General features: G+C 36.0%; 3 protein-coding genes across 5 annotated transcripts; all 3 read left to right on the top strand.

Annotated features, from left to right (window-relative positions):
* The first annotated feature begins 51 nt into the window (after window positions 1-51).
* On the top strand, window positions 52-4,792 carry LOC126863846 (ubiquitin-protein ligase E3C). Of its 3 annotated transcripts, none has more exons than XM_050614479.1 (5): window positions 52-464; window positions 556-1,014; window positions 1,098-1,633; window positions 1,715-3,796; window positions 3,859-4,007. In XM_050614479.1, the coding sequence occupies exons 2-4, from the start codon at window positions 572-574 to the stop codon at window positions 3,787-3,789; spliced, it is 3,054 nt and encodes a 1,017-aa protein (XP_050470436.1). In that variant the 5' UTR covers window positions 52-464; window positions 556-571; the 3' UTR covers window positions 3,790-3,796; window positions 3,859-4,007. The 3 variants fall into 3 exon arrangements, with proteins under 3 accessions (XP_050470436.1, XP_050470434.1, XP_050470435.1); XM_050614477.1 differs by having other exon boundaries at window positions 53-464; window positions 1,715-3,756; window positions 3,859-4,792; XM_050614478.1 differs by having other exon boundaries at window positions 53-464; window positions 559-1,014; window positions 1,715-3,756; window positions 3,859-4,792.
* A 51-nt stretch (window positions 4,793-4,843) lies between these two features.
* Window positions 4,844-10,920, top strand: LOC126863856 (muskelin). Its single transcript, XM_050614501.1, has 12 exons — window positions 4,844-5,086; window positions 5,307-5,376; window positions 5,561-5,703; window positions 5,786-5,990; window positions 6,092-6,284; window positions 6,363-6,598; window positions 6,660-6,940; window positions 7,006-7,177; window positions 7,249-7,449; window positions 7,547-7,738; window positions 7,816-8,058; window positions 8,149-10,920. Exons 1-12 carry the CDS (start codon window positions 4,998-5,000, stop codon window positions 8,389-8,391), a joined length of 2,268 nt encoding a protein of 755 aa, XP_050470458.1. The 5' UTR covers window positions 4,844-4,997; the 3' UTR covers window positions 8,392-10,920.
* Window positions 10,921-11,131: 211 nt separating this feature from the next.
* On the top strand, window positions 11,132-25,597 carry LOC126863699 (dynein axonemal heavy chain 12). Its single transcript, XM_050614110.1, has 30 exons — window positions 11,132-11,245; window positions 11,306-11,494; window positions 11,573-11,949; window positions 12,093-12,339; window positions 12,518-12,916; window positions 13,015-13,225; window positions 13,365-13,638; window positions 13,729-14,109; window positions 14,184-14,277; window positions 14,348-14,502; window positions 14,615-14,900; window positions 14,970-15,131; window positions 15,191-15,402; window positions 15,481-15,598; window positions 15,678-15,918; window positions 15,976-16,222; window positions 16,279-19,459; window positions 19,545-20,146; window positions 20,254-20,540; window positions 20,630-20,883; window positions 20,976-21,272; window positions 21,330-21,825; window positions 21,914-22,659; window positions 22,734-23,087; window positions 23,169-23,635; window positions 23,738-23,895; window positions 24,018-24,264; window positions 24,349-24,754; window positions 24,834-25,097; window positions 25,174-25,597. Exons 1-30 carry the CDS (start codon window positions 11,132-11,134, stop codon window positions 25,522-25,524), a joined length of 11,817 nt encoding a protein of 3,938 aa, XP_050470067.1. The 3' UTR covers window positions 25,525-25,597.
* Window positions 25,598-25,634: the final 37 nt, after the last annotated feature.

Raw genomic sequence — 25,634 nt, forward strand, 5'->3', positions numbered from 1 at the left:
CAAAACCTGCATATACACACGCGCAGGCGTATATAATATCTACGATTTTCAACATGTCGGTGAAATAAAATATGGCGAGTATTTGATGACTAGACGTATACGTACGATCTGGTGCTAGTTGCTTTTTGCTGACATTTTCACAAAATAAATGTTCTTCTGAGAATATGCCCATAGTTTAATTTTCAACGTAAATTGTACCGCAATATAAATCGAGAAAAGTAGTAATTATTGTACATCTTAACCTTATAGAGCAAAAAAATTTTTAACTCTATATAAATTAGAATTTTGAACAAAACCGGCGATGCCGTTAATTTTGAAATCACATTAACTATTGTCGAGAATACAAAGATAAATGACAATATTTTTCAATTATTAAGAAATGATACTTTTCTGCAAAATATTTATGTTTGGAATATATCAGAAAGTGAATCATTGAGTAAAACTGTCATCAACTTTGCCACATTGTAAGTACTGAAAAAATTATTGCTCATTCTCAAATATATTGAATCATAGAAAAAGCTGTTAATTGGTGTTGTTATTATTTTTTTTCAAAAGAAGGAATAGGAATGTTATGCTATTAAAAAGAAATCGAAACATCATGTACAGTTTTGAAGGAGATTACAGACGTAAACCACAGCAAAATTTAGCAGGTGCAAGTAGAAGAGATGAGAAGTCAGTTCTGTTGCAGCATGCACAGTTAGAACGTTTAAAACGAGAACAACAGCGTAAAAGACATAATGCAGCATTGAAGATTCAGGCACTTATACGTGGTTTCATAGTAAGGAAGCATATGAAAATAATTAAACGAAAAGAATTTGATGAAGAACAACAAATAAGTAGTCGTAGAAATTTAAATTTAGATGAGTTAACAATATATTTCCAAAAGTTATTGTTCTTTTATAATCACACCTTGGATGCTAGCAGACTAGTTTGGATACTTCAACATTTTTTGAAACACCAACAAGAAATCAAACAGAAATGCGTGAATTGTTCAGAATGGCTATGGAGATTAAGGTAGGTTGTACAGCAAAAAATACGACATAGTAAGTGTCGCCTGTTGTTTAAAAATGTGAATAAAATGTATGTCATATATACAGATGGATTCTTCGCATGTGTATGCAACATAACTCAGAAGCTTTAATGAATGGAGCTTATTCATTGGCTATACCATTAAGAGCATTAGAAACATTTACAAGTCGAGAAGATGCAGAAAAAGTCCTACATGAAAATAGTTATAAATATCTAGGAAATATCTTTATTTATTTGATAAAACATAAATATTTTGATCAATTAAGAAAATTAATAGATAATAAAGTCCCATCTATGTTAGAACCAACCTCTGTTGCACCAACACCAATTTCAAAATGTTTACTGGACATGATTAAACGACCATTAGATTTAATTTCTTTTTTAGAACATGAAGACAATTTTTCTATGCTTGTTTTACAAGAACTTTGTAAAAGTATATTATCTTCTAAAATATCTGATCCAATAAGAATGTTTATCATTCCATCCTTATCCGAATTTGTAGAGTTTCCATATAATCAACTAATAAAATGTATCGATAGAATTGAACTAGAACCAACAATAAGTTTACTTTATTCCATTTTATCTCTGGAATCAAATCGAATTTGTAAGTATACAAAATAATCGACAGTACAATTAATGAAAATAGAAAAGAACATTAATTAATGAAATTTCCTCTTTATTACAGCCACATGCAAATCTAAAGATGTTGTTATTAATTATTTACAAGTTCTTGCATCTATGAGTTCAACTATAATACCATTAACTGTCGAAGAAAATATAGAACAAGGAAGTGATTCGGACTCTGAATCTACTGCAAATATGATTGATCAGGATCAAGCCGATATTTTACACGAATGTATAGAAATGCTAAATGAAGAGCAACGTGTTCAAGGAATACTCTCAGCGGTAGATCGAAGCAAAGATCCAGCTGTATTGCAACCATTGTGCCAACTCTGTCACCATTTGCTAATTACTGACAAATTAGCCATTCATAAGTATAAACTATTATATATGCTCGCTTTTAAGCCAGCATTTTTAAAGAATTTATGGTCTGCTCTATTATCGGCTTGTCAAATGTCCCTATTTGGTGGAGCAACCCCTCTCTTACAAATCATATCACGGGGAATTGGTCTTTCTACGGAAGATACGAAAAAAATAGTTCCACTGTTAGCTGTATTTTGTTCACTATTTAGTTTACTTATAGCAACGTTACACGACACGGAATTTTTCATTCAAGATCAATCTTTAGACATTAACGGACAACAAACGATGCCGTTTACTACTTCAGAACTGGTATTGCTGTCAAGTCATTTAAAAGGCGTTTGCTTAGGTTTAGTAGAGCTTGCATTTCCCGATAGTCGGCCGACCGTACGAGACGATTATAAGAGAGCTGTTCTTGGTCCTTCATGTTCTCTACAAAACCAACAGGATACGCAAATGTGGACGCATTTGTTCAAAGTAACAGTCGGCTTATTACGCCAGCTGCATATGCGAGACTTAAGACGGCAATTTTGTCCAGAAGGGCACTGGATAGCTTCGAATATTGTAATACCAATTGATAAACCTCAAGATTTCACATTTCGCAGACGTAGATTGAGAGGGTATATTCCCTTTCAAGGATTACGAGCGTTCACCCGAGAAGACTTAGAAGAAGGGCCACCTCTTTCCGCAAAAGAAGTTCGAACGTTGACACTCCTTCGCGAAATACCATTTGTTGTGCCGTTTAATAATCGAGTAGTGGCATTTCAATCGTTGATTTATCGAGATAAAACGGAACAACAAGGTGAACTGACGCACTTCATGCAAGGACCGTCGATACAAATATCGGTAAGAAGAAACTACCTCTACGAGGATGCGTTTGAGAAATTGTCACCGGAAAATGAGCCAGAATTGCGATTAAAAATGCGTGTACAGCTTTTTAATACAGCTGGTTTAGAAGAAGCTGGTGTAGACGGTGGTGGTCTGTTTAGAGAATTTTTATCGGAATTGTTAAAAACAAGCTTCGACCCTAACAGAGGCTTTTTCAGGCTTACCAAGGATAACATGCTGTATCCAAATCCTACAGTACAATTATTGGTTGACGATTTCCCGAAGCATTATTATTTTATCGGTAGAATTCTTGGAAAAGCTTTGTACGAGAATTTATTAGTCGAACTTCCGTTCGCAGAATTTTTTCTATCAAAGATCGTTGGACGTCAGTCAGACGTTGATGTTCATCATTTAGCTTCCTTAGATCCGATTATGTATAGGAACCTTTTGTACCTAAAAAGTTACAAAGGCGATGTTGCGGATCTTGGTTTGGATTTCACTGTATTATCGGATGAACTCGGTGAAAGACGAATCGATGAATTAAAACCAGGCGGTGCTAATATTCCTGTTACAAATCATAATCGTATCGAATATATTCATTTGATGGCCGATTATAAGTTAAATAAGCAGATTAGAGCGCAATGTTATGCATTCAAACAAGGTATAGGTAGTGTGATTCCCTTGGATTGGCTTCAAATGTTTAATAATAAGGAGCTGCAGGTTTTGATATCGGGTGCACAAATCCCGGTCGATGTGAACGACTTAAAATTGCATACTAACTACACAGGAGGATATGCCCCTGATCATCCGACAATCATTGCATTTTGGAAAGTTGTTAATGAATTTAACGACCAGCAAAAAGGACAGTTACTCAAATTCGTTACGAGCTGCAGTCGACCGCCTTTACTTGGATTTAAGGTACAAAGCGGTTATTTCTTTTTTGATGACTAATCGATAGGTACGTGTATATGTATATAAATAGATGGATATACATATAAATATATGTTGATTTTTTTCTAGGAACTTGATCCGCCTTTTTGTATTCAACATGCCGGCAGTGTTGATCGCTTGCCGACTTCCAGTACCTGTATGAATCTGTTAAAGCTACCAGAATTTCCAGATGAGAAAACTCTACGCGAAAAACTTTTATATGCGATACAAGCTGGTGCAGGTTTCGAATTGAGTTAAGCTCAATTTTTTCCTAATTTTAAGCAAATTCTTTTAGTTAAATCGATGATACCTGATTGTATATAAATTGTAAACGTAATTAACATTAAGCACGTACTTGAAAACAAACTATGCAAAAGTTGTCATAATTCATTAATGGATAGGTGATTTGATGTTAATTAAGTACTTTAAATATAATGTGTTTATTTATAACAGCGAGTAAGGACAAAACAGATTTCATTTGAGCCATTTTTCGCCCGCCAGAGGGCAGAATAATTTGAGAAATCTTCGTCGGATCAGGCAATAAACATATAACATTGTAAGGAGGGGCCAATTAATTAGCGGTAACGTCTATTAAGGAGACAACTACGAGTACAGTGAACAAATATGTATTGTTTGTAAAAATACGTTACATTACCCTACAGGATATATACCAACTTATGTGCATATATGTATACATCCATATATACGCACACATATATGCATAGATATATATATATATATATACACACACACACAACACATATTTCATTTGTTATAACTTTTCTGCCCTTGGCCTATAACTGTAAATTGTGTATATTTTTTGTATTCCATCATAATTACCGGCAACTATATATCAATATTAAATATACATGAGAGAATAGAATATATGTATTTATGAATTCGTTAATTTAGTGTAAATAATGAAAAGTCCTGAAGCGTTATATCTACATTTATTACAAATATGTAATTTGAATTTTACAAATAGTGTTCTATGTTTTAATAAAGGTTGTACACAAATAGAGAATAGGCTGTCTTAAAATATTAAAAATTTCAACTGAAATTTATTTAAATGAAATTTAATTACAATTAACTGCAAAATTAAATTGTACATTAAGGACATTAAATCGTTCACCGGGTCATGTTTTCATACAGCACTCGTCCTTAGATATGTATCTATAAAAATGGTACACATATGTATTTAGTGTTAAAGCTTATGTCATTTGTGTAACATGGCGTCCAAGGAGAGTAGCAATTTTCAAAAAGTTTTGGAGTTCAAAATTTATAAATGCTCCAGTTTTTCCTCATGCTATGTGCCAGAGTAAGCACTTTACTAGTATTTAAACGATTTTCCTTTGAATACATTTTATAATTACAAAACAAAAATCAGTTATTACATAGTAATGATTCTCTAACCTAAAACGACGGTTATGTTGAACGATAAGAACCACTATATGTGAAATTATGAAATGAATATTTGCATTAATTACGCCGGATTTTTCGCCAAGTATTAAAATAATATTTTCTTTTTCTTTTTTTAGAAATATCCTTGTAGATAAACCATCAGATCAGACATCGCGCTGGTCTTCCGATATTGACACTTATCCACAGGTAAACATTGCTTAAAAATAACACGATTTATAATCAAAAGATTGAAAACATTGTTGCGAAATTTATAGAGATATTCAAATTACGAGTCTTTTTTTAATTACGTCAAAAAAATATTCGTTATTTTATGTCGCTGAAACTAATATTTCATAATAAATGTGTACAATAGATAATTTGGATTTTTCAGTTTCTTATATTGAAATTGCGATTTCCCTCGATTGTGAAAACAATTACATTTGGTAAATACGAGAAAACACATGTATGTAACATAAAAAAGTTCAAGATATATGGCAGTTTAGAGCCACAAAACATGATGGAACTTCTAGAAAAGTAAGTATTGAACTTGCAATAGAAAGGAATAATTTTAGGTGTATTTATATATTGTTAATCTATTGTTTACTATCTCTTTCAGTGGTTTAAGAAATGATTCAATATCAGAAACTTTTGATTTGAAGCATATGTTAGGAAATGAAGAAAATTATTTTCCAGTTAGGTATATAAAGATTGTTCCATTGCAATCGTGGGGTCCTAGTTTTAATTTCTCTATTTGGCATGTACAACTAACTGGTACTGATGATGTTAACATCGTAAAACCTAGTATCGAATGGTTTAATGCGGTAAATATATAACAATATTTAACTAAATGACAATGTCTCTTATGACAATATGTTTATATTTTAAGTATTCTACATACTTGTTCTGTACGAATATATTACAGTATCGCCAAAAAGAAGTTATAAGGCTGTGTATGAAACACTTTAGAAAGCTAGAGCAGTCTGAAATTGTAGAAACATTGCAAAGAGTTACTGGTGTTCCACTTGAAGACCCTACATTGACCAGATTATATGATTTATTGGTTATAAAAGGTGACCACTTACAAGCTGAATGCTTCATAAGTAATGCTGTAATGAGTGAGTATTTTTCTCCTTTATTTATTGTTTTATATTATTCTGACACAATCTTAGAAAGTAATATGATTTATAATACAGTGGGTCTTTTAAATGACTATATCAATGCTCAGACTTATAGAGCAGTTTGGACTAAGTTATCATTCAATGATGGTAAACCAGGAATGAGAGGAGGCCACCAAATGGTCCTTGATCCAATTGCAGAACTTCTATATCTTTTTGGGGGGTGGGATGGCAATCAAGACCTTTCAGATTTGTGGGTGTATAATATAGCTTCTAACAGATGGACCATTATATGTAAAGATACAGAAGCTGTGGTAAGTTGTCAAAAGAAAATATATATTATTCTCGATAGAGAATTTAAATGTTAAATTATAGGGTGGTCCAAGCGCAAGATCTTGCCATAAAATGTGCCTTGACCCAGATCGCAGGCAACTGTTTACTCTTGGTAAATACTTGGATGCAGAATATAGAACACCAGAAAATTTGAAGAGTGATTTTTTTGTATATGATATTGAATCGAACAAATGGACACAAATATCAGAAGATACGTTCGCCGTAGGAGGACCTCAATTAATTTTCGATCATCAAATGTCTATGGATGTTGAAAAACGGACAATTTACATATTTGGCGGTCGTGTTCTTGTATCCCCAACATGGTAAGTAAAACAATAGCTGCAACTGTATCAGTTGGTGCTCTAATATGTTCATTTATAATCTACAGTTCCGAAGATCACGTTATGATGTCAAGTTCGACTGAACCCACTTTTTCTGGATTGTATTCTTATCATGTACCAACTGGTACCTGGAACAAACTTGCCTGTGACATTGCAAAACCATGTCCTAATGCACCAACTATTAGATCTAGAGCTGGTCATTCTATGTTGTTTCATCCTGTATGTATGCATAATATCCTACGATGTATATTATGGATGTAATATAATTGAAAAATTTCATCCTCTTACAGGGATTGCGGAGATTATATATTTTCGCAGGTCAGAGAGGTAAAGAGGATCTTAGCGATTTTTTTACGTACGAAGTTGATACAAATCACATTGAACACATATTTAACGATTTCGGTGCTAAAGATTCAAATCATGTTCCGGCGGCTGGATTTACGCAAAGAGCCACTATTGACCCTGAATTGGGAGAAATATATGTTTTATCGGTTTGTATCATATAATTATTTTTGTTAATCATATCCATAATACAAACAATATCATTAACAGTAGTATTTGAATTCTTTTCTATTCCTATTTATTCAGGGTTTAAGTAAAGACAAAGGTAAAAGATTTGATAGTGTTCAAAATTCTTTTTGGGTGTACAGTATTAAGAACAATAAATGGTCTTGCATTTATCGAAATGACAATGTTGGAGAGAAATATTGGAGTAAAATGCAAGATTATGAACCATGTCCACGATATGCACATCAATTGGTTTATGATCACGTAAAGAAGGTTTGTTGTATATTATTTATAAGAAATTATTATGTTTGTGCAGTATACAACAATAACGTTACGTAATATATTATTAGGTTCACTTTTTATTTGGAGGGAACCCTGGTAGGTCCTGTCTTCCAAATTTACGTCTCGATGATTTTTGGCAATTAAAATTATGCAGACCGTCTCATGAACAAATCCTAAAGGGATGCAAACTACTTATTAGAAAGCACAAATTCAAAGAGCTAGCTTTGAACAATAGCGTCGAAGCACTCGAATATTTACAGACCAAAGTATCGGAAATAATTGATCATAACGATGTGGAACAAACGAAAGAGGTAGTAGCATTTTTTTAATCAGTAACGAATGAATACTGAATACTCCTTGCCAATGTTGCCTTTTCAAATGTATGCATTTCTTCGTTACAGTTTCAATTGTTAACATCCCTTCTATTCAGAGAACAAAACTCCTTGTTAGGAGAAGCCACAAATTCAAATAGTTCAGACGCCGTATTAGGAAATTTAATTAACATGGATACATCGTCGTTATGTTATTCGACTACGCGCGATATTCATAGTTTGAGAACTGAATTATACGATAAACTGACAGAATTTTTTCCTGAGTCATCGACACAACCCCGTGCTAATTTGATCGATCTTTTACCATTGTGATCCAACAATAATTAAAATTTAATTAAGGATATTTCGAAATGTAAAGCAGAGAGATTCCTTTCATTTTCATGTAAAGACATTTACTATGATATCAAACGAATTTTATCTTTAAAAGAGGAACGTTATTTTTATAGCGTAATTCTTTGTATCATTTTAAAAGGAAAAGAATTCTCATAAAGCATGCAGCCTTCCCCTAACATATAAATACACAACTTTATTTCTTTTACATAAAGGATAACTTTTTTGGAAAGGAAAAAAGAAAAAAGCATATGTCGATATATATTTCACCGCGATGCACTTAAGCGAGGAGTTAAATTAAAACAAAAATTTATCCTTTACATTTTTTTCTTATTGAGTTTTCGTTTACATTGGATTGTTCTAGCTGTTTTTGTTACATGTAAATTTGTTAGATTTATTTGTTAAGTTTATTTCATAGAATGCGATTAATAAGTATCATAATTATTCACCCAAGTACTGTTACACATTGTTCAAATCGGTTCTCACTATTAACAAATCGGAATTATCTTGTCGATATATATTAACCATGTGTCTACAAACAACTATCATTCTTAAAGCAATTAAAAATTGACTATTTTTTAAATTTCTTTTTTATCCAATGTGTATATACTGAAGGGATGCTTTACAAACTCGAACGAAAACTCGTTAAACGTTGTAACGTTAATGAGAAATTGCAACATAAGTGCAACAAATAGGCGACGCATTAAAAAATATATATTCTTCTATTTTTATGGCTTCGCTTTGTTCGCCATTTAAAATATTTTATACAATGTATTGTTATCGAAGCATCATCTGTACATCATGCGAAATAGGTCAAACTAGCATTACCATTTATATTCATAATAAGAATTTACTATACATACTTCACGATAAATGTTATAAAGCTTAGTACATAATAGTAAACTGTTATAAAGCATGGAGCTTTCTATGCATACTATGTATATCTGCAATATGTTTTATTATACTCTATGTTTGTATTATTGCTACATCGCTATTTAAATAATCAGTTATCACGAAGAAGACGCGTCAGCATATTTGCTTGTGATAGAATTGGTATAAAAAGCATTACCTTTGTTTTCGCGATCTTGTATATATTCTATGACCATAGGAAGTAATAGCTAAAGCCACCATTATTGTTAATCTTTTTGTATTATAAATGTTATTCAATGACATGCGCGGAACATCTTGTACATAGCATTGCTTTATCGGTGTATTTGTCTGAGCAATTATTTGTAGCATTATAAGATACGAACAGCGAAAATGTGATTATAGCGAACGTTATTAATTATTCGAGATACATGTACGAGAAGGTATTTCTCTTAAGCGTATCTTTGTATATAACTTTGTGCGCTAGAGAATGAAACGATTGTACAATTCGGTTATAGGATAAGAAGTAGTGGATCTATACGACGAACATTAGAATAACATAACAAGGAGAAAAGATGCGAAATTTTTTTAAAAATATTTCATTGCTATCAATCTTTCTCTGCGATTTTCAACGAAAACAGGACAAAATAATTTTTGCCCGGTAATCTGTTATAATTATTGGTTTAGTTAAGCGTGACTCTGGTATGTATGCGCAGTACAAGTATCTTCGATGTTTATCAGCTATCGTCGAAATCTATTTTATACGCGATCGTGAAAGTTACGTTGGTATTCGAAGGTACGTTGCGTATATACGTTCAACAAATGAAAAACATTACTTCCACGATGTTATGCATATATATCAAGATAGTAAATATCAGATTTGTCTCAGGATTTTATCTGATCGTTTTATTATAAAATTCGACAAGAACGTTGAGTAGAATTCTAAAGACGTGATATTTGAAGTTCTAGTCAACTAATATACGATTATGGGGAAAAAAAAAGTAATCGCCACTCGATATTTACAGATGAAACGATAAAAGTATAATTTATAATGATTAAGAATCATAATCATATTGTCATGTAATTTTTCTGGTTTCATCTTGTTCGTATACCCTATCCGTTTCTAGTGATAATTCGACGTTCCCTTTACTCGAAAGAAAGACAGTTATTTGAGAATTTTAGAGGATCAAACCGTCAACACGTGGTATAGACAAAGATTAGTGGGAAACCCTCATTCAAATGTCTTTTGTAAATTTATGGGCGGAATACCTACTAAACAGAGAGATATCCAAAAATTTTGCCTTCTTTTTTAGCATATCTTTACTAATGAGAACATATTATTTTCAACGTGTATTTTTATTCTACTATTCGAACAAAGTATATAATATAATATATAACACGTGGATAGTTTGATCTTCAAATTTCATTTTCAAAAAGCACCTTTTACTTGTTTCTTATCTTCGATCATCTGTTCTATTTTTCTTTTTCCTACATTTAAATATAATCATTTCATTGCCAATGATTACGTGCATTTATTTGAAATCGTTATTGTTTTTTAAACAGTACTAATTGTAAGATAAAAACGAACTCGTGTCACATATGTGTACATATGAAATAAAAAAGGTGAACTTTTTGCAAGAATTACTTAAGCGTAATAATTTGAATCGCAACACGAGCACTTATAATTTGCGATAAATAACTTCCGGCAAGTTCAAAAACAAGTGGCGATATTCAACGTCGATTTTCAATTCTACGGTTTCATAACCCATTCTCGCGCGGATGCGAGCATAAAAGGGAAATTTATTCAAAAATAGAAAAAAAAATAGAAACAAACGACCCAGAGAAAAAGTTAAAGATGCCAGACGCAGAAGAAGAGGAAAGAATAATATGCGAAGTAACTGCAACATCTGACACCAAATTTTGCTGCGATATGGAGCAGTTGTCTAAAAATGCAATTAAACTTCGAAAGGTATATCGATCTATTTTTTTAAAAACGAGCGAAAATGAAAAGTTGATTATCGTTCGAAAGATCAATGACGAGAGCGGAGATGCGCGAAAGGTATTGGAATTAATGGCAACGAAGTCAAAGATTCGTCATGAAAGGAAGGAAAGTAATTGTCAGGTTATTAACGAATGCCAACTGGAACGGCCTCAGAGTTTCTACTTCGCGAAGATGAAAGAGTTTGCAAATAACTTGCCCGCAAATACCCTGTTACCTGTACGTAACTTCAAAATGCATTATGTCGTTTCTAACGTATAATAAACGTAACGTATCGTTGCATGATTCAACGTTTAGGAACAGGAAGAGACCATACGAAGTTTAATATCGGCTGGGTTACGATACAAGTACGCGAATATTTTCGAGGAACAAATGCTCGAAACGAAGATACGTTATTACGAAGCGATGCACGATTTAGCTGTGAAAAGAGTAGTAGCGATCGAATGTCAAGATGTGTGTAATATAGATTTAGAACAAATTCCTCCGTACAAACTCGCTGGACGGACAGAATTTTATTCAAAGTATTTAAAACATCGATGCGCAATTAGAAAAAAGTATTATTTACCTCATAAATTGATGAGGAACATTGTTGCAAAAGCTCATATCTTGATGCCAGAGTGGATTTGTAATTTTGGCCGATATCGATTGGATTTTGATTATCTTGATTTCAACAGGTGATATATGTAATGATTGTATAGTTTTTAAAAATTAATACCCGAACTGAACAGCGTTCCGTTCTTATCCCACACACGTTAGCGTATATCGAATAAAACTTAACCAATGAACGTTAATAGCCTTTCGTAACGGACAATCGTAGGTTCTTGGATTTGGTGGAAAACGATACGAAAAAAGGCGCGCTGATGATCAGTAGTACCTATTACGGCGACATCGTGCGATTAATTTCTCAACCCCGCTACATTTACGACGTGCCTCAACCCTCTTTGCCAGACTTTCTCAATTGCGCTAATAATTTGCTCGCGCTTCAAGTGGTCACGCGCATGATAAACACTATTGAATACTTGCTTCAAGTTTTAAAAGACAAACAATCGGTGCCTTTATTCAAGGTACAACAATTTATTTGAATATTTCGAATTTTTATCGTTCGATCGATTGGTATCGATCGATAAATCGTTCAAAGACAACCACTGCTGCTAACTTCGTAAAGTATGATTGAAGATCATTATTCAAATATGCAATTGGCAATGAGTCGAAGAAATATTCATTGATATTTTTGCCCTGCAGTTACAATTAAAATGCGAGAACAACAAGCTATTTCTTAGTCCGACGATGCGTGAGATATGTCACGCATTTCATAGCATAGTTGATCAAATTAGTCATGTCGGTCAACAATTACCGCCACTGGATTCTTGGGTCGGTGTAAAGATTCAGTGCGAGAACATTAAAGCTGTATTACCAGAACTATATCTAGAAGAAACGCATCGACGTCTCGCAGAGACTTTACAAGATACTTTTCAACCTTTCAATAGTTACATTGAAGAATTGTCTAATAAATTTCAAGTTGTTTTCGATCCAGAAACGCACAAAAATATCGTTGCTTACGTTAGGACGGGACGCACGTTTCAAGAATGTGTATCCAAAGTTGAAGATTTTAACCAATTCATTCGAGAAATAAATGGCATGGTACACTATTATACACATACATAGATACACATATGACACAACATTTACTTAATTTGGAAGAAAGTAATGGGAGTTCACGAAATCTAGTTTTATTCCAGCCGGATCACGAATATTTTTCGATCGGAATAATTCATCAAGTCGCAGCAAAAGCAGGACTTCTTTATTATACGGAAGAAGTACGTAGGCTAATTATCGAGAAGTTGGTCGAAACCCATCGAAATTACAATCTTGAAATTTGCGATACGTTCGAAATGATCAGAGAACGTGCTTTGAACATTCCTCATACTACTAAAGAATTACTCGAATTAGGTAAATTTCTTAAATAAACGTTTTTAAATAAGAAGATTTTTTAAATAAGAAATCTATTGGATTGGGGTTAGGTAGAAATAGAAGAAAATTTGTAAATGTACCAGACAGAAAGGAATCAAGTGATATAATTTCCTTTCAGGTGAATATATGTTAATTGCTGCATCAACGTTAATGAGATCGTTAGAAGAAAAAATTACTTTATCGTTACGCATGATGGCGTCGTTAATCGGGATGACAGCATTAACCAAAGATCATATCGAATTAAATAACACCACTATTCATTGGTTAAAGCGGATAAGACCGGTATTCGAACAGAATAGCGCAGCGTATGAGCAAATTAAATTTGAATTAGAGGAGAAACTTCAGAAAAGAATCGAAGATTTAAACGCGGATGTAGAAAACATGTTTCCTAGGTAAACCCATATGATAGGAGAATTGCTTGACAATTTTGAATCTCTTGTAATATATATTATAATATTGTATCATTATTTTGCTGATTTTAGATTGCAAATTATGAACGATATGGATGACGCAAATCGAATACGAGATTATATAGAATATATGCGAAAGTTTGCGCGTGATTTAGATCGTATGGATGAGAGAATAACATGCATCAACGACGAGGAGAAACTTTTCAAATATCCTCTCTCGCAATATCCACGAATCAATGAATTGAAAGACAATATAATGCCATATTATGAATTAATTTATCGTGGCTATCAGTGGCAAAGACATCGAGATGTTTGGTTAGATGGTCCGTTTGAGTACTTGGATTCAAACGATATCGAAAATAAGGCAACTGATTATTTTACTAATTTTAACAAAATCAGTAAACAGTACAAAACAAGAATAAAGTTAGAAATCGCTATGAATTACCCGCATAGGTAATGGATACGATATCGAACGTATTTAGTTAATAAAGATATCGAGTGTTAAGGGATCGCGATATTTTCGTTAGTTTCAAGGGATCGCCAGACGAACCGGACCCTTTTCAACAGCCGGCGCCTTTAAAGCTTTGTCATCAGCTTATCGAAGATATCAAGTGGTTCAAGGTGATTTTTAAGACACGATAGCCAGCTGTTTGTCAAGAATATTTTCTTACTGCCATTATTCTTAACGCAGCAATATATACCGTTGCTAGCTGTTTTTCGAAATCCCGCGATCCGGCAAATCCATTGGGACGAAATGTCGGCTATAGCCGGTTTCGATCTTACTCCTGATGCCGGAACAATATTTCGAAAAATTATAAATATGAATTTAATGGAAAACTTGGAAAAGTAACAGAATTTTTATTACTTTCATGCTTTTTTCTCTGACGTATTATAAATTAGATATTTTCCACTCTGTTTTATACAACAGACAGTTGATTTAAGTCTATATTCGATCAAGGTACGAAACGATAAGTATAAGCGCAACGAAACAACTTATGCTTGAGGAATTATTAGCAAAAATGATCGGCGAATGGGACGATGTACTATTTACCATTTCGCTTTATAAAGACTCAGGAGTAAACATCTTGACGCAATTAGATGATATTTATGCTTTATTGGAGGAACATATTATAAAAACTCAAACAATGCGAGGTTCCGCGTTTGTCAAACTTATCGAGGAAGAAGTTAAAAATTTTTACTTTCTTCTACTTCGAATACAGTCAACGATCGAAGAATGGACCAAAGTACTTTCAGAAGCTTCACGGCATATTCCCTTTACGTTTATAGATATAATTTTTACATTTCTACATTAGGTTCAAGTACAATGGATGTATTTGTTACCCATCTTCTCAAGTAAAGATATTGTAGCACAGTTACCCGATGAAGAAGTACTGTTCTCTCAAGTCGATAGAATATTTCGTAGCGCAATGAGTGGCGTTGCAAAGGATCCTCGTGTACGAGAAACTGCCGGTTCCGTAAGTTGTTGAATCGTTGTAGTAATCGTAACGTTAAAGTAACGGGACTATTTACACAGGTGGGTCTTCTGGAAATCATGCAGGAGGCTAATGAATTAATGGAAAAGGTAAATGATGGAGTACTAAACTACTTAGAGAAGAAGAGACTTTTCTTCCCAAGATTTTTCTTTTTGAGTAACGACGATATGTTAGAAATACTGTCTGAAACAAAAGAACCCTTTCGAGTCCAACCCCATCTTCGAAAATTATTCGAAGGGATAAATAAGCTGCGGTAAACTATCCTCGTTGGATGTTAATGGTTAGGAACGCGATAACAATTTCGATTTTCTAATAAAGTATAATACGACAGATTTGACGAAGATATGGAAATATGTTCGATGTTTAGCGAAGATTATGAAGAAGTTAGAATGCAAGAAAAAATTTCAACCATTGCCGCAAGAGGCTGCGTAGAACGATGGCTTATTCAAGTATGCGATCACAACATATTTACAGGAACAAAATTCGAATCGAATATACAACGGTATGCAACCTGTCTCGAGGTTATAGGTCGAAGAACAAATGTCAATATCTGTAAGGCATGAAATCCTTATGAGCTACCTTGATTATGAAGTTAATAAACGGGTCATATGGGTATGTATATGGCCTGGTATGGTCGTCCTATGCGTTTCTCAAATTTACTGGAGTATGGAAGTTCAAAATAGTCTCATGACCCATATTCCTTCGACAATGGAAACACTGCATACTAAACTTAGATCTCAAATCTTAGAGATGGTTGAGTTAGTCAGAGGTACACATGGTTCGCTTAAAGCATTTGCTGATATTAAATAAAACGTACCATCCTTAGGACAATTATCGAAGCAAAATAGAACTACGTTGAATGCTCTTATTACTCTGGACGTGCATGCTATGGATGTGGTAAAATCATTGATCGACAAGAAAATCATAAACGAAACGGATTTTGATTGGTTAGCGCAATTGCGCTACTATTGGGAAGATGATGTGTTTGTTAGAATTATATATACAGCTGTGGCTTACGCATACGAATACATTGGAAATTGTCCTCGCCTCGTTATCACTCCTCTGACAGATAGGTAAGAAAGAAGGTGTTGAATTGTCGGAACAAATTTAACGGGACTCTACTCCATAGGTGTTACCGCACTTTAATCGGTGCATACTCGTTACACTTGAACGGTGCACCGGAAGGTCCAGCTGGTACCGGTAAAACGGAAACGACGAAAGATTTAAGCAGAGCTATAGCGATACAATGCGTAGTTTTCAATTGCTCCGAAGGTCTCGACTATAAAAACATGGGAAAGTTCTTCAAAGGTCTTGCTTCGTGCGGAGCATGGTCTTGTTTCGATGAGTTTAACAGGATCGAACTAGAAGTATTATCTGTAGTTGCACAGCAAATGCTTTCCATCACCCAGGCAGTACGAGCTAAATTGGAAACGTTTGTCTTCGAGGGCACTGAATTGAGGTTAAATCCTGCCGTTTACGTTTGCATCACAATGAACCCTGGCTACGCAGGTCGTACAGAGTTGCCAGACAATCTGAAAGTTCTATTCAGAACTGTAGCAATGATGGTACCGGATTACGCTATGATCGCTGAAATATTTCTTTACTCCTCTGGATTTAGTAGCGCTCGAGAACTCTCTACGAAAATCGTGACGACGTACAAGTTATGCTCCGAGCAACTGTCCACGCAATCTCACTACGATTATGGCATGCGAGCTGTGAAAACAGTCTTAACAGCCGCGCAAAACATTAAACTACAATTTCCAGACGAGGATGAGTCCATGCTTCTGCTTAGATCCGTGATCGATGTGAATTTACCAAAGTTCTTGGCTCACGATGTTCCACTTTTCCAAGGTATCGTATCCGATCTGTTTCCTGGATTGGAACTTCCTTCTCCAAGTTATGAAGTACTTTTAAGAGCTGTTTACGAGGTTGCTGACAAATATAACTTGCAACCAGTGGATGGTTTTCTCCTAAAAATCATACAAACGTTCGAAATGATGATCGTTCGTCACGGATTTATGCTCGTTGGAGAACCATTCGGTGGGAAGACCTCGGTTCTCCATACTTTGGCCGATGCTCTAACTTTAATGCACGAACGGGGCGACGAGAACGGAGCGACGACGAAATATTATACGATTAATCCAAAGTCTATAACGTTAGGACAGCTGTACGGATGTTTCGATCCGGTTTCTTCCGAATGGACGGACGGTGTATGCGCTGTTATATTTCGAACGTATGCCGCCGAAGACTCACCGGATAGAAAATGGATTATTTTCGACGGACCGGTCGATGCACTGTGGATCGAGAACCTGAATACCGTTCTCGACGACAATAAAAAACTTTGCCTAACGTCCGGTGAAATAATACAAATGTCCAACGTGATGTCCATGATCTTCGAAGTGATGGATCTTGCACACGCATCGCCCGCCACAGTGTCCCGTTGTGGAATGATATACGTAGAGCCGCGCGTTCTTGGCTGGCAGCCATTCGTTCAATCTTGGATAAATAAACTGAATCCCGCGTGGAAGGAAGGTCAAGAGAAAAATATTCAGGAACTGTTCAATTGGTTGGTGGACCCATGTTTGGAATTTATTCGAAAATCCTGCCGCAAAACCATCAGTGCTGGTCAAATTCACGAGGTTGTATCGACGATGACTCTTTTCGAAATGTTGATGGAAGACGCGGTAGAACAGAATCCAAAAACGTACGATCAATTCATTGTACCTTGGCTACAGGCATCTATACTAACTTCGATAGTTTGGGGAGCCGCCGGTACGTTAGATTACGCATCCCGCGTCAAATTCAACGCGTTTTATTTGACTTTCTGGAAGAACGAACAGAAGGAACACCCGCTTCCCGAATTTCTCATCGAATCCCTGATCTCTATCCCAACAGATGAATTGATTCACGATTGCTTTTACACGTATCGAGGACGAGGAGCGTGGAGACGTTTCTCAGACCTGGCAAGGCAAGAAGAGTATTCGGATACCGGAAGCATCGTCCAATTAATGATTCCTACCATCGACACAGTAAAATATCAAAATCTGTTTTTAAAGCACGTTAATCACCGTAAACGTTTTTTATTGTATGGAGAGACAGGGACCGGAAAAAGTTTCTACATCAAAGATTTGATCATGAACAAGTTAAGCGAACAAGAATATCTACCAAATTTCGTTACATTCACTCCGCATATTACGGCTGCACAGACGCAGGAGCTGATCGTGTTAAAATTATACAAGAGACGCAGAAATCAATTTGGTCCTTTGTCGGGCACACACTGCATCGTATTTATCGATGATGTCAACATGCCTGCGAAAGAAACGTTCGGTGCCCAACCGCCGATCGAGCTGCTCCGGCAATTTTTCGATCATAAAATTTGGTTTGACCTAAAGCAACCGGAAATAATTTATATATACGATACGATGTTCATCTGCGCGATGGCCCCTCCAGGCGGTAGTAGACAAGAATTATACCAAAGATTCCTGAGGCATTTCAACCTGTTTAGCATCGACAACTTTACCGAGGATACTATCATCAGAATTTTTACAAATATCGCGTTTATCGGATTGCAACGGAATGGTTTCACCACAGCAGTTATGCCGACCATCATGGAGATTGTAAACGCGACAATGAACATCTTCCAGGACGCTCAGAAAGAACTCAGACCGACACCAGCAAAGTCTCATTATCTCTTCAACTTACGTGACTTTTCTCGGGTGATAACTGGTTGCACGATGATCAACGAAGAGTCCGTGAATTCGAAATCGGATTTCACAAAGTTGTGGGTTCATGAAACTCTAAGGGTCTTTGGCGATCGTCTAATCGACACAAACGACCGACAATGGTTGTTTTTAAAGATCAAAGAAGTAGTTGGAAGCAATCTGAGAGAGTCGTTCGACATGGTGTTTGATTATTTACCAAAATTTAACGACCAGTTAACGGAGCAAAGTCTACGGAGTCTCGTATTTGGTACTTTCATGGATATAGATACGATTCCGAGCGATCGTCGTTACGAGGAAGTAAAATCGATGGAGGAATATTCGGAAGTAGCAATTTCTTGTCTCGAGGAATACAATCTTACACACAGGCACAAGATGGATATCGTTTTGTTTCGTTACGCTTTGGAACATCTCGCGAAAGTCTGCCGCATATTGGTAATTCCTTGTGGCAGTTTACTGATGGTTGGCGTAGGTGGATCCGGTAGACAATCGTTGACAAGATTAGCCTCCAATATGACCGGTCTCGGTATTTTCCAGCCAGAGATCGGTAGTGCATATGGCGTGCAAGAATGGCGGGACGATATAAAGAAGGTTCGTTCTTTAATCGAAATGAGATAATTAAATGGAATCCTGATAATAACTTGATAAACGCATGTGTTATATTTGCATGGTTTAGGTGCTCATGAATTCCGGCGGCGCAGGCAAAGATTTCGTGTTCTTACTCACCGAAGGACAAATTAAAAGTGAAATTTTCCTGAACGACATCGACAGTTTGTTAAATTCAGGCGAGGTGCCAAATCTATTTACTATCGAGGAAAGACAGGAAATTATTGAAATGGCACGGTTACCAGCTCAGGGTGGTGATCGAAATTTAGACATATCGGTACTCTCGATCCTTGCCTTCTTCGTGAATCGTTGCAAAGAGAAGTTACACATAATGCTATGCTTCAGTCCCATCGGGGACACCTTCAGAATTAGACTTCGACTTTATCCGAGTCTCGTGAATTGTTGCACGATAGATTGGTTCGATGTATGGCCAGAGGATGCTCTCGAACAGGTAGCTCTACGCAGCACCACTGCGATCGATATCGATGAACAAGTGAAGTTCAACGCAGTGATCGCGTGTAAATTTTTTCACGTTTGCGCCAAAGATATTAGCACACGATTTTACAATGCCACGGGTAGGCAAACTTACATCACAACAGCTGGATTTCTCGATCTCATACGAACTTATGCAGAACTGATGAAAGAGAAACAAGAAGCACTTATTCTCGCGAGGTACGCGTTCGGAATAAATATTCAGCGAAACTGAAAAAGAATGCAAATTTAAGATCACCCACTCTTTCTTTCTCTTATATCTTATACTTTCTTCTTGCGTATCGCAGAGATAGATATATCAGCGGATTGGATAAATTAGAATACGCGGCCGAACAAATTGGTCGAATGAGAGTAACGCTTTCGGAATTACGGCCTCAACTTGAAGCGTCTGCCAAGGAGACGGCCGATACTATGAAGAGAATTGAAACCGAGAATATCAGCGTGGAAAAGGCAAGAATCATGGTAAAGAGAGACGAAGATGTAGCGAATGTACAGGCCGAAATAGCGAGAAATTTGAAGACAGAATGCGAGGCGGATTTAGCGCAGGCTTTGCCAGCTCTAGAAGATGCAATAGGTACATAGATATATATATACTCGTAAGCATCTTGCGCGCGGTTACGCTTTTCATAGATTTTAGTCACTTTACATTTTACATGTTCGTAGCCGCTCTAAATACTCTAAAGCCAGCAGACATAACGGTTGTAAGGACAATGAGAAGTCCTCCAGCCGGGGTGAAACTCGTAATGGCTGCGGTATGCGTGATGTTAAGCATACCCCCTCTCAGAGTTGAAGATCCAGTTAGCGGTAAAAAGGTACTCGATTACTGGACTCCAAGCAAACGTTTATTAGGTGACATGAAATTTTTGGAGACTTTACGGCAGTACGATAAAGATAACATTCCACCGCATATAATGCAGGTCATATTGTCAGTTACTGTTTATTCCTCATAGCAGCTTGTTTGCGTAAATATGATAAGCTTGACTCATAAAAAGAACCTTGGTAAATACAGGAAATCAAAACGACGTACATGACCGATAAGAACTTCGAACCGAAGATTGTAGCTAGGGCATCATCGGCTGCCGAAGGTCTCTGCAAATGGGTGAGAGCGATGGTTTTATACGACGAAGTGATCAAAGTAGTTGGACCGAAAAGAGCGAAGTTGGAAGGCGCGCAACGAGATTACGAAAATACTGTTAAATTTTTGAACGAGAGACGCGAAATGCTGGCCGAATTGACCGAAAGATTAGAACTTCTTAACGAACGTTTAAATGTAACTCTCGCCAAGAAGATCGAGTTGGAAAACGAGGTAACAGAGGCATAAACGGGTCGTATATTATGCTAAATGCTAATTGCAATTCCATAGGTGACAAACTGCAGAAATAAGTTGATTCGTGCGGAAAAATTAATTAGCGGCTTGGGAGGAGAAAAAAATCGTTGGATGATCGCAGCAGCGAATTTACAAAGTTCTTACGATACTTTGCCAGGAGATATTTTAATTTCCTGTGGCATGATAGCGTATCTAGGACCGTTCACGTCTAACTACCGTATCGAAAACTTGGAAAAGTGGATAGTCTATGTTAACAGTTTGAATATCCCATGCTCGAAAAGTTACGATTTCGTTGAAGTACTCGGCACCGAGATAAAGATCAATTCTTGGAATATATTTGGGCTACCTCGAGACTCGTTCTCCACCGAGAACGCCATTATCATGGATAATTCGAAGAGGTGGAGTTTGTTCGTTGATCCTCAGAGTCAAGCGAATAAATGGATTCGTAACATGGAGAAGCAAAACGAACTTGAAATCATCAAGATAACGGATAAGGATTACATGAACATCATAGAACAAGCACTAGAGTATGGTAATATATGTACATATGTATATGTGTTATTTGACAAATATATCGTCACAATTCATTCTTACTGTTACTTTATGCACCTGCACTTTAGGAAAACCAGTATTAATAGAGAACGTTCTTGAAGACTTGCCACCGCCTCTTGATCCGATATTAACAAAGGCGATATATAAAATGGGTGCCTTGTGGTATATCACGCTTGGTGAAAAGTCAATTGAATATAGTTTGAGGTTTAGACTGTATATTACGACGAAACTACGCAATCCGCATTATCTACCAGAAATTTTCAACAAAGTAACCGTGATCAATTTCGCGTTAACGATCGGTGCTTTGGAAGATCAGTTGTTAGGTATTGTGGTTGCAAAGGAGAGACCCGATTTGCAGGAGAAGCGAGAATATTTAATCGTCCAAAGTGCCGCTAATAGACAAGCTTTGCAACAAGTGGAGGATAATATTTTGAAAACTTTATCGGCGTCAGGAGCTAGCATATTGGAGGACGAGGAAGCCATAGAAATTTTAGACTCGTCCAAAATTCTCTCTATCGATATATTTAAGAAGCAAGCTGCCGCGAAGAAAACGGAGGCACAAATCGAAGAATTCCGACAAAATTATAAGCCCATCGCAAGACATAGTTCCGCTCTCTATTATACGATCACCGATCTACCCAATATCGATCCTATGTATCAATATTCTTTGACTTGGTTTATCAACTTATACATCAATTCCATCGATGCTGCGAACAAAAGTAAAATTCTCGAAAGAAGACTCGCGTTTCTGCGAGAAACTTTTACTTACAACTTGTACCAAAATGTCTGTAGATCTTTATTTGAAAAAGACAAGGTAAACTTACATACTATATTTTCTAACGATATAATTGAGTTGAAAATTTTGATATGTGTCATCTCCCCGATCAGATTTTGTATTCGTTTGTCTTATATACGACAATTCTAATATCGGAGAACATGATCACGAGAGAAGAAATGACATTCTTTCTATCTGGAGGCGTCGCATTGGCTGCGATACCAGACAATCCAGCGTCTAACTGGCTTCCACTTAAATCTTGGGGAGAAATTTGCAGAGTTCATATATTACCTAGCTTCGCCAATTTCCAATCAAACTTTATCCGCAATTTAAACAGATGGAAGCAGTATTACGATTTATCGAATCCGGAAAACTCACCGATACCAGACCCATGGGAAAGGAATTTAACGCCTTTTCAGAAATTGATCGTCACAAGAATGATCAGAACAGACAAAGTGATGATCATGGTAAAACATACAGACCATTATCCCCCTTCGTCCTTTTATTTATCCTCTTATACCTAATGCGAAAACACTAAAACGTTCTAGATACAACGATTCGTCGAAGCTGGAATTGGTTTGAAGTTTGTGTTACCGCCACCCTTTGACATCTCCAAATCGTTCGCAGAATCGAGTTCTCTAATACCATTGATCTTTATTTTATCTCCGGGCTCGGATCCAATGGAAGCGCTTACGATATTCGCAGAGAACATGAACTTCCATGAAAGATTTCGTTCGATTTCCCTCGGTCAAGGTCAAGGGCCGATCGCTCAGAAGTTGATTAGACAAGGACAAAACGATGGCGAGTGGGTGTGCCTACAAAATTGTCACTTAGCTGCCTCTTGGATGCCTATGTTGGAAGATATCTGCGAACACTTCGATCCTTCGAATACACACAGCAACTTTCGTCTATGGCTTACTAGCTATCCTGCCACTCACTTTCCAATTACAATCCTACAAAATGGTGTCAAAATGACAAACGAACCTCCAACTGGATTGCAGAACAATATTATGAGGTGAATTTAACAAACTATTTAAACATAATCCATTAACTATCTATGTGTCAAACGTCCACAAATGAAACGAATAAATAAAGGAATGCTCGATTCAACCACTAGATCCTACAAAGCAGAAGCTACCAAAACCATGGATTTATTTGATACGGAACCCAATAAAAAGAGAGCGTACTCGAAGTTGCTATATGCCTTATGCTTCTTTCATGCTGTAATACAAGAAAGACGAAATTACGGCGCTCAGGGTTGGAACATAAAATACGGTCCGTCAAACGCCTTTTTCTATATTTTTACTTTAACTTTTCCTTTCATGTTCCTAAACTCAATAGCATCATACCTAAATGCTTGCAATGAGAAAAACTGTATAAGATAATTACATGCACAGGTTTCAACGAATCGGACCTTCAAATATCAGCCCAACAACTTCATCTATACATAAATGACTACGAAGATGTTCCTTTTAAAGCTATTATATATCTAACCGGTGAATGTAATTACGGTGGTCGAGTCACGGATGATAGAGATCGACGATGTCTAAACACGATATTACAAGATTTTTATAATCAGAATGTAATTACGGACCCGAATTATGCCTTCGCGGATATTGGATCTGAATACACTTTACCAAAGAAGTATTTCTATTATTTTTGCTCAGGCTTTTATCGCCGTAGAGTAAAAAGAGAGAAAGATTAACGTGCCGTTTTACATGCACGTAGGCACGAATACGAAGATTATATAAAACAAATTCAAGGAATTCCTTTAAATCCACCGCCAGAAGTACTTGGATTGCATATGAACGCAGGGATTACGCGGGATCTTGAATTGTCGAATGAATTCTTTGAGTCCATGATGTTAGTTCAAGGAACAGTGACGATAGGCGATACTACTAAGCAAGACGAAATGTTATTGAACATAAAAGATGATATTTATAACAGAATGCCTGAATTGTTTGATATCGAAGAAGCGCAAAAACAATATCCTATTATGTACATGGAATCCATGAATACCGTTTTGATACAAGAATTGATAAGGTATAACATACTTTTACATGAGATTCGGGAATCTCTCGATATGCTAGAAAAGGCGGTAAAAGGATTAATAGTGATGACTCCTGCGTTAGAGGTATTACGGAATCCAATGGCATTATACAACTATAATATTGTATATTTGGCGATAAATAAAATATGAAATATAATTATAGATTCTAGCTAGTCATATATTAAGCGCAAGAATTCCACCATCTTGGGTACAAGCATGTGCTTATCCAACTTTGAAACCATTGCCAAACTTTATCAACGATTTTCTTGACCGGTTAAGCTTCTTTCAAAAATGGTTAATACAGGATAAACCGAAAACGTTTTGGATATCTGGATTCTCGTTTGTACATGCTTTCCTTACGGCAACAACGCAAAATTTCGCGAGAAAATACAAGATACCCATCGATAGAATTGATTTTGATTTCGAGGTTTTACGATAGTTACAAACATATCTTTTATCGCAGTGAGGAGGATGTTAAGTATTTCCATCGTCATTTGTTCTAGGTACTTCCTACGTATGAATTGCATACATCCCCAATTGATGGCGTTTACGTTTACGGAATGTATTTGGCCGGCGCAAGATGGGATATACAAAGCATGCTACTCGCTGAAAGTTATCCAAAAGTTCTTTGGGAGTCTATGCCAATCATTTGGATGAAACCAAAAGTAGTGGATTCCATTCATGTAGGAGAGCGATACGAATGTCCTGTTTACATAACTTCCGCGCGTTTTGGTGTTCTTAAGACGACCGGACATTCAACTAATTACGTGTTATCGATCCTCTTAAATACGAACTATCCTGTTAGTCATTGGATTAAAAGAGGACTGGCTCTCCTTTGTCAACTCGACAATTAAACAATCTCTCATAGTGATCTTTATCACTAAACTTGTATTTTTTAGCTAGTTAATTACAAGATTACGAATCATACGTGTAATATGTATAATGCATAACATTTAATGAATAT

This window comes from Bombus huntii, chromosome 3 (genome assembly GCF_024542735.1).
Source record: "Bombus huntii isolate Logan2020A chromosome 3, iyBomHunt1.1, whole genome shotgun sequence".
NCBI classification, from domain to species: Eukaryota; Metazoa; Arthropoda; class Insecta; order Hymenoptera; family Apidae; genus Bombus; species Bombus huntii.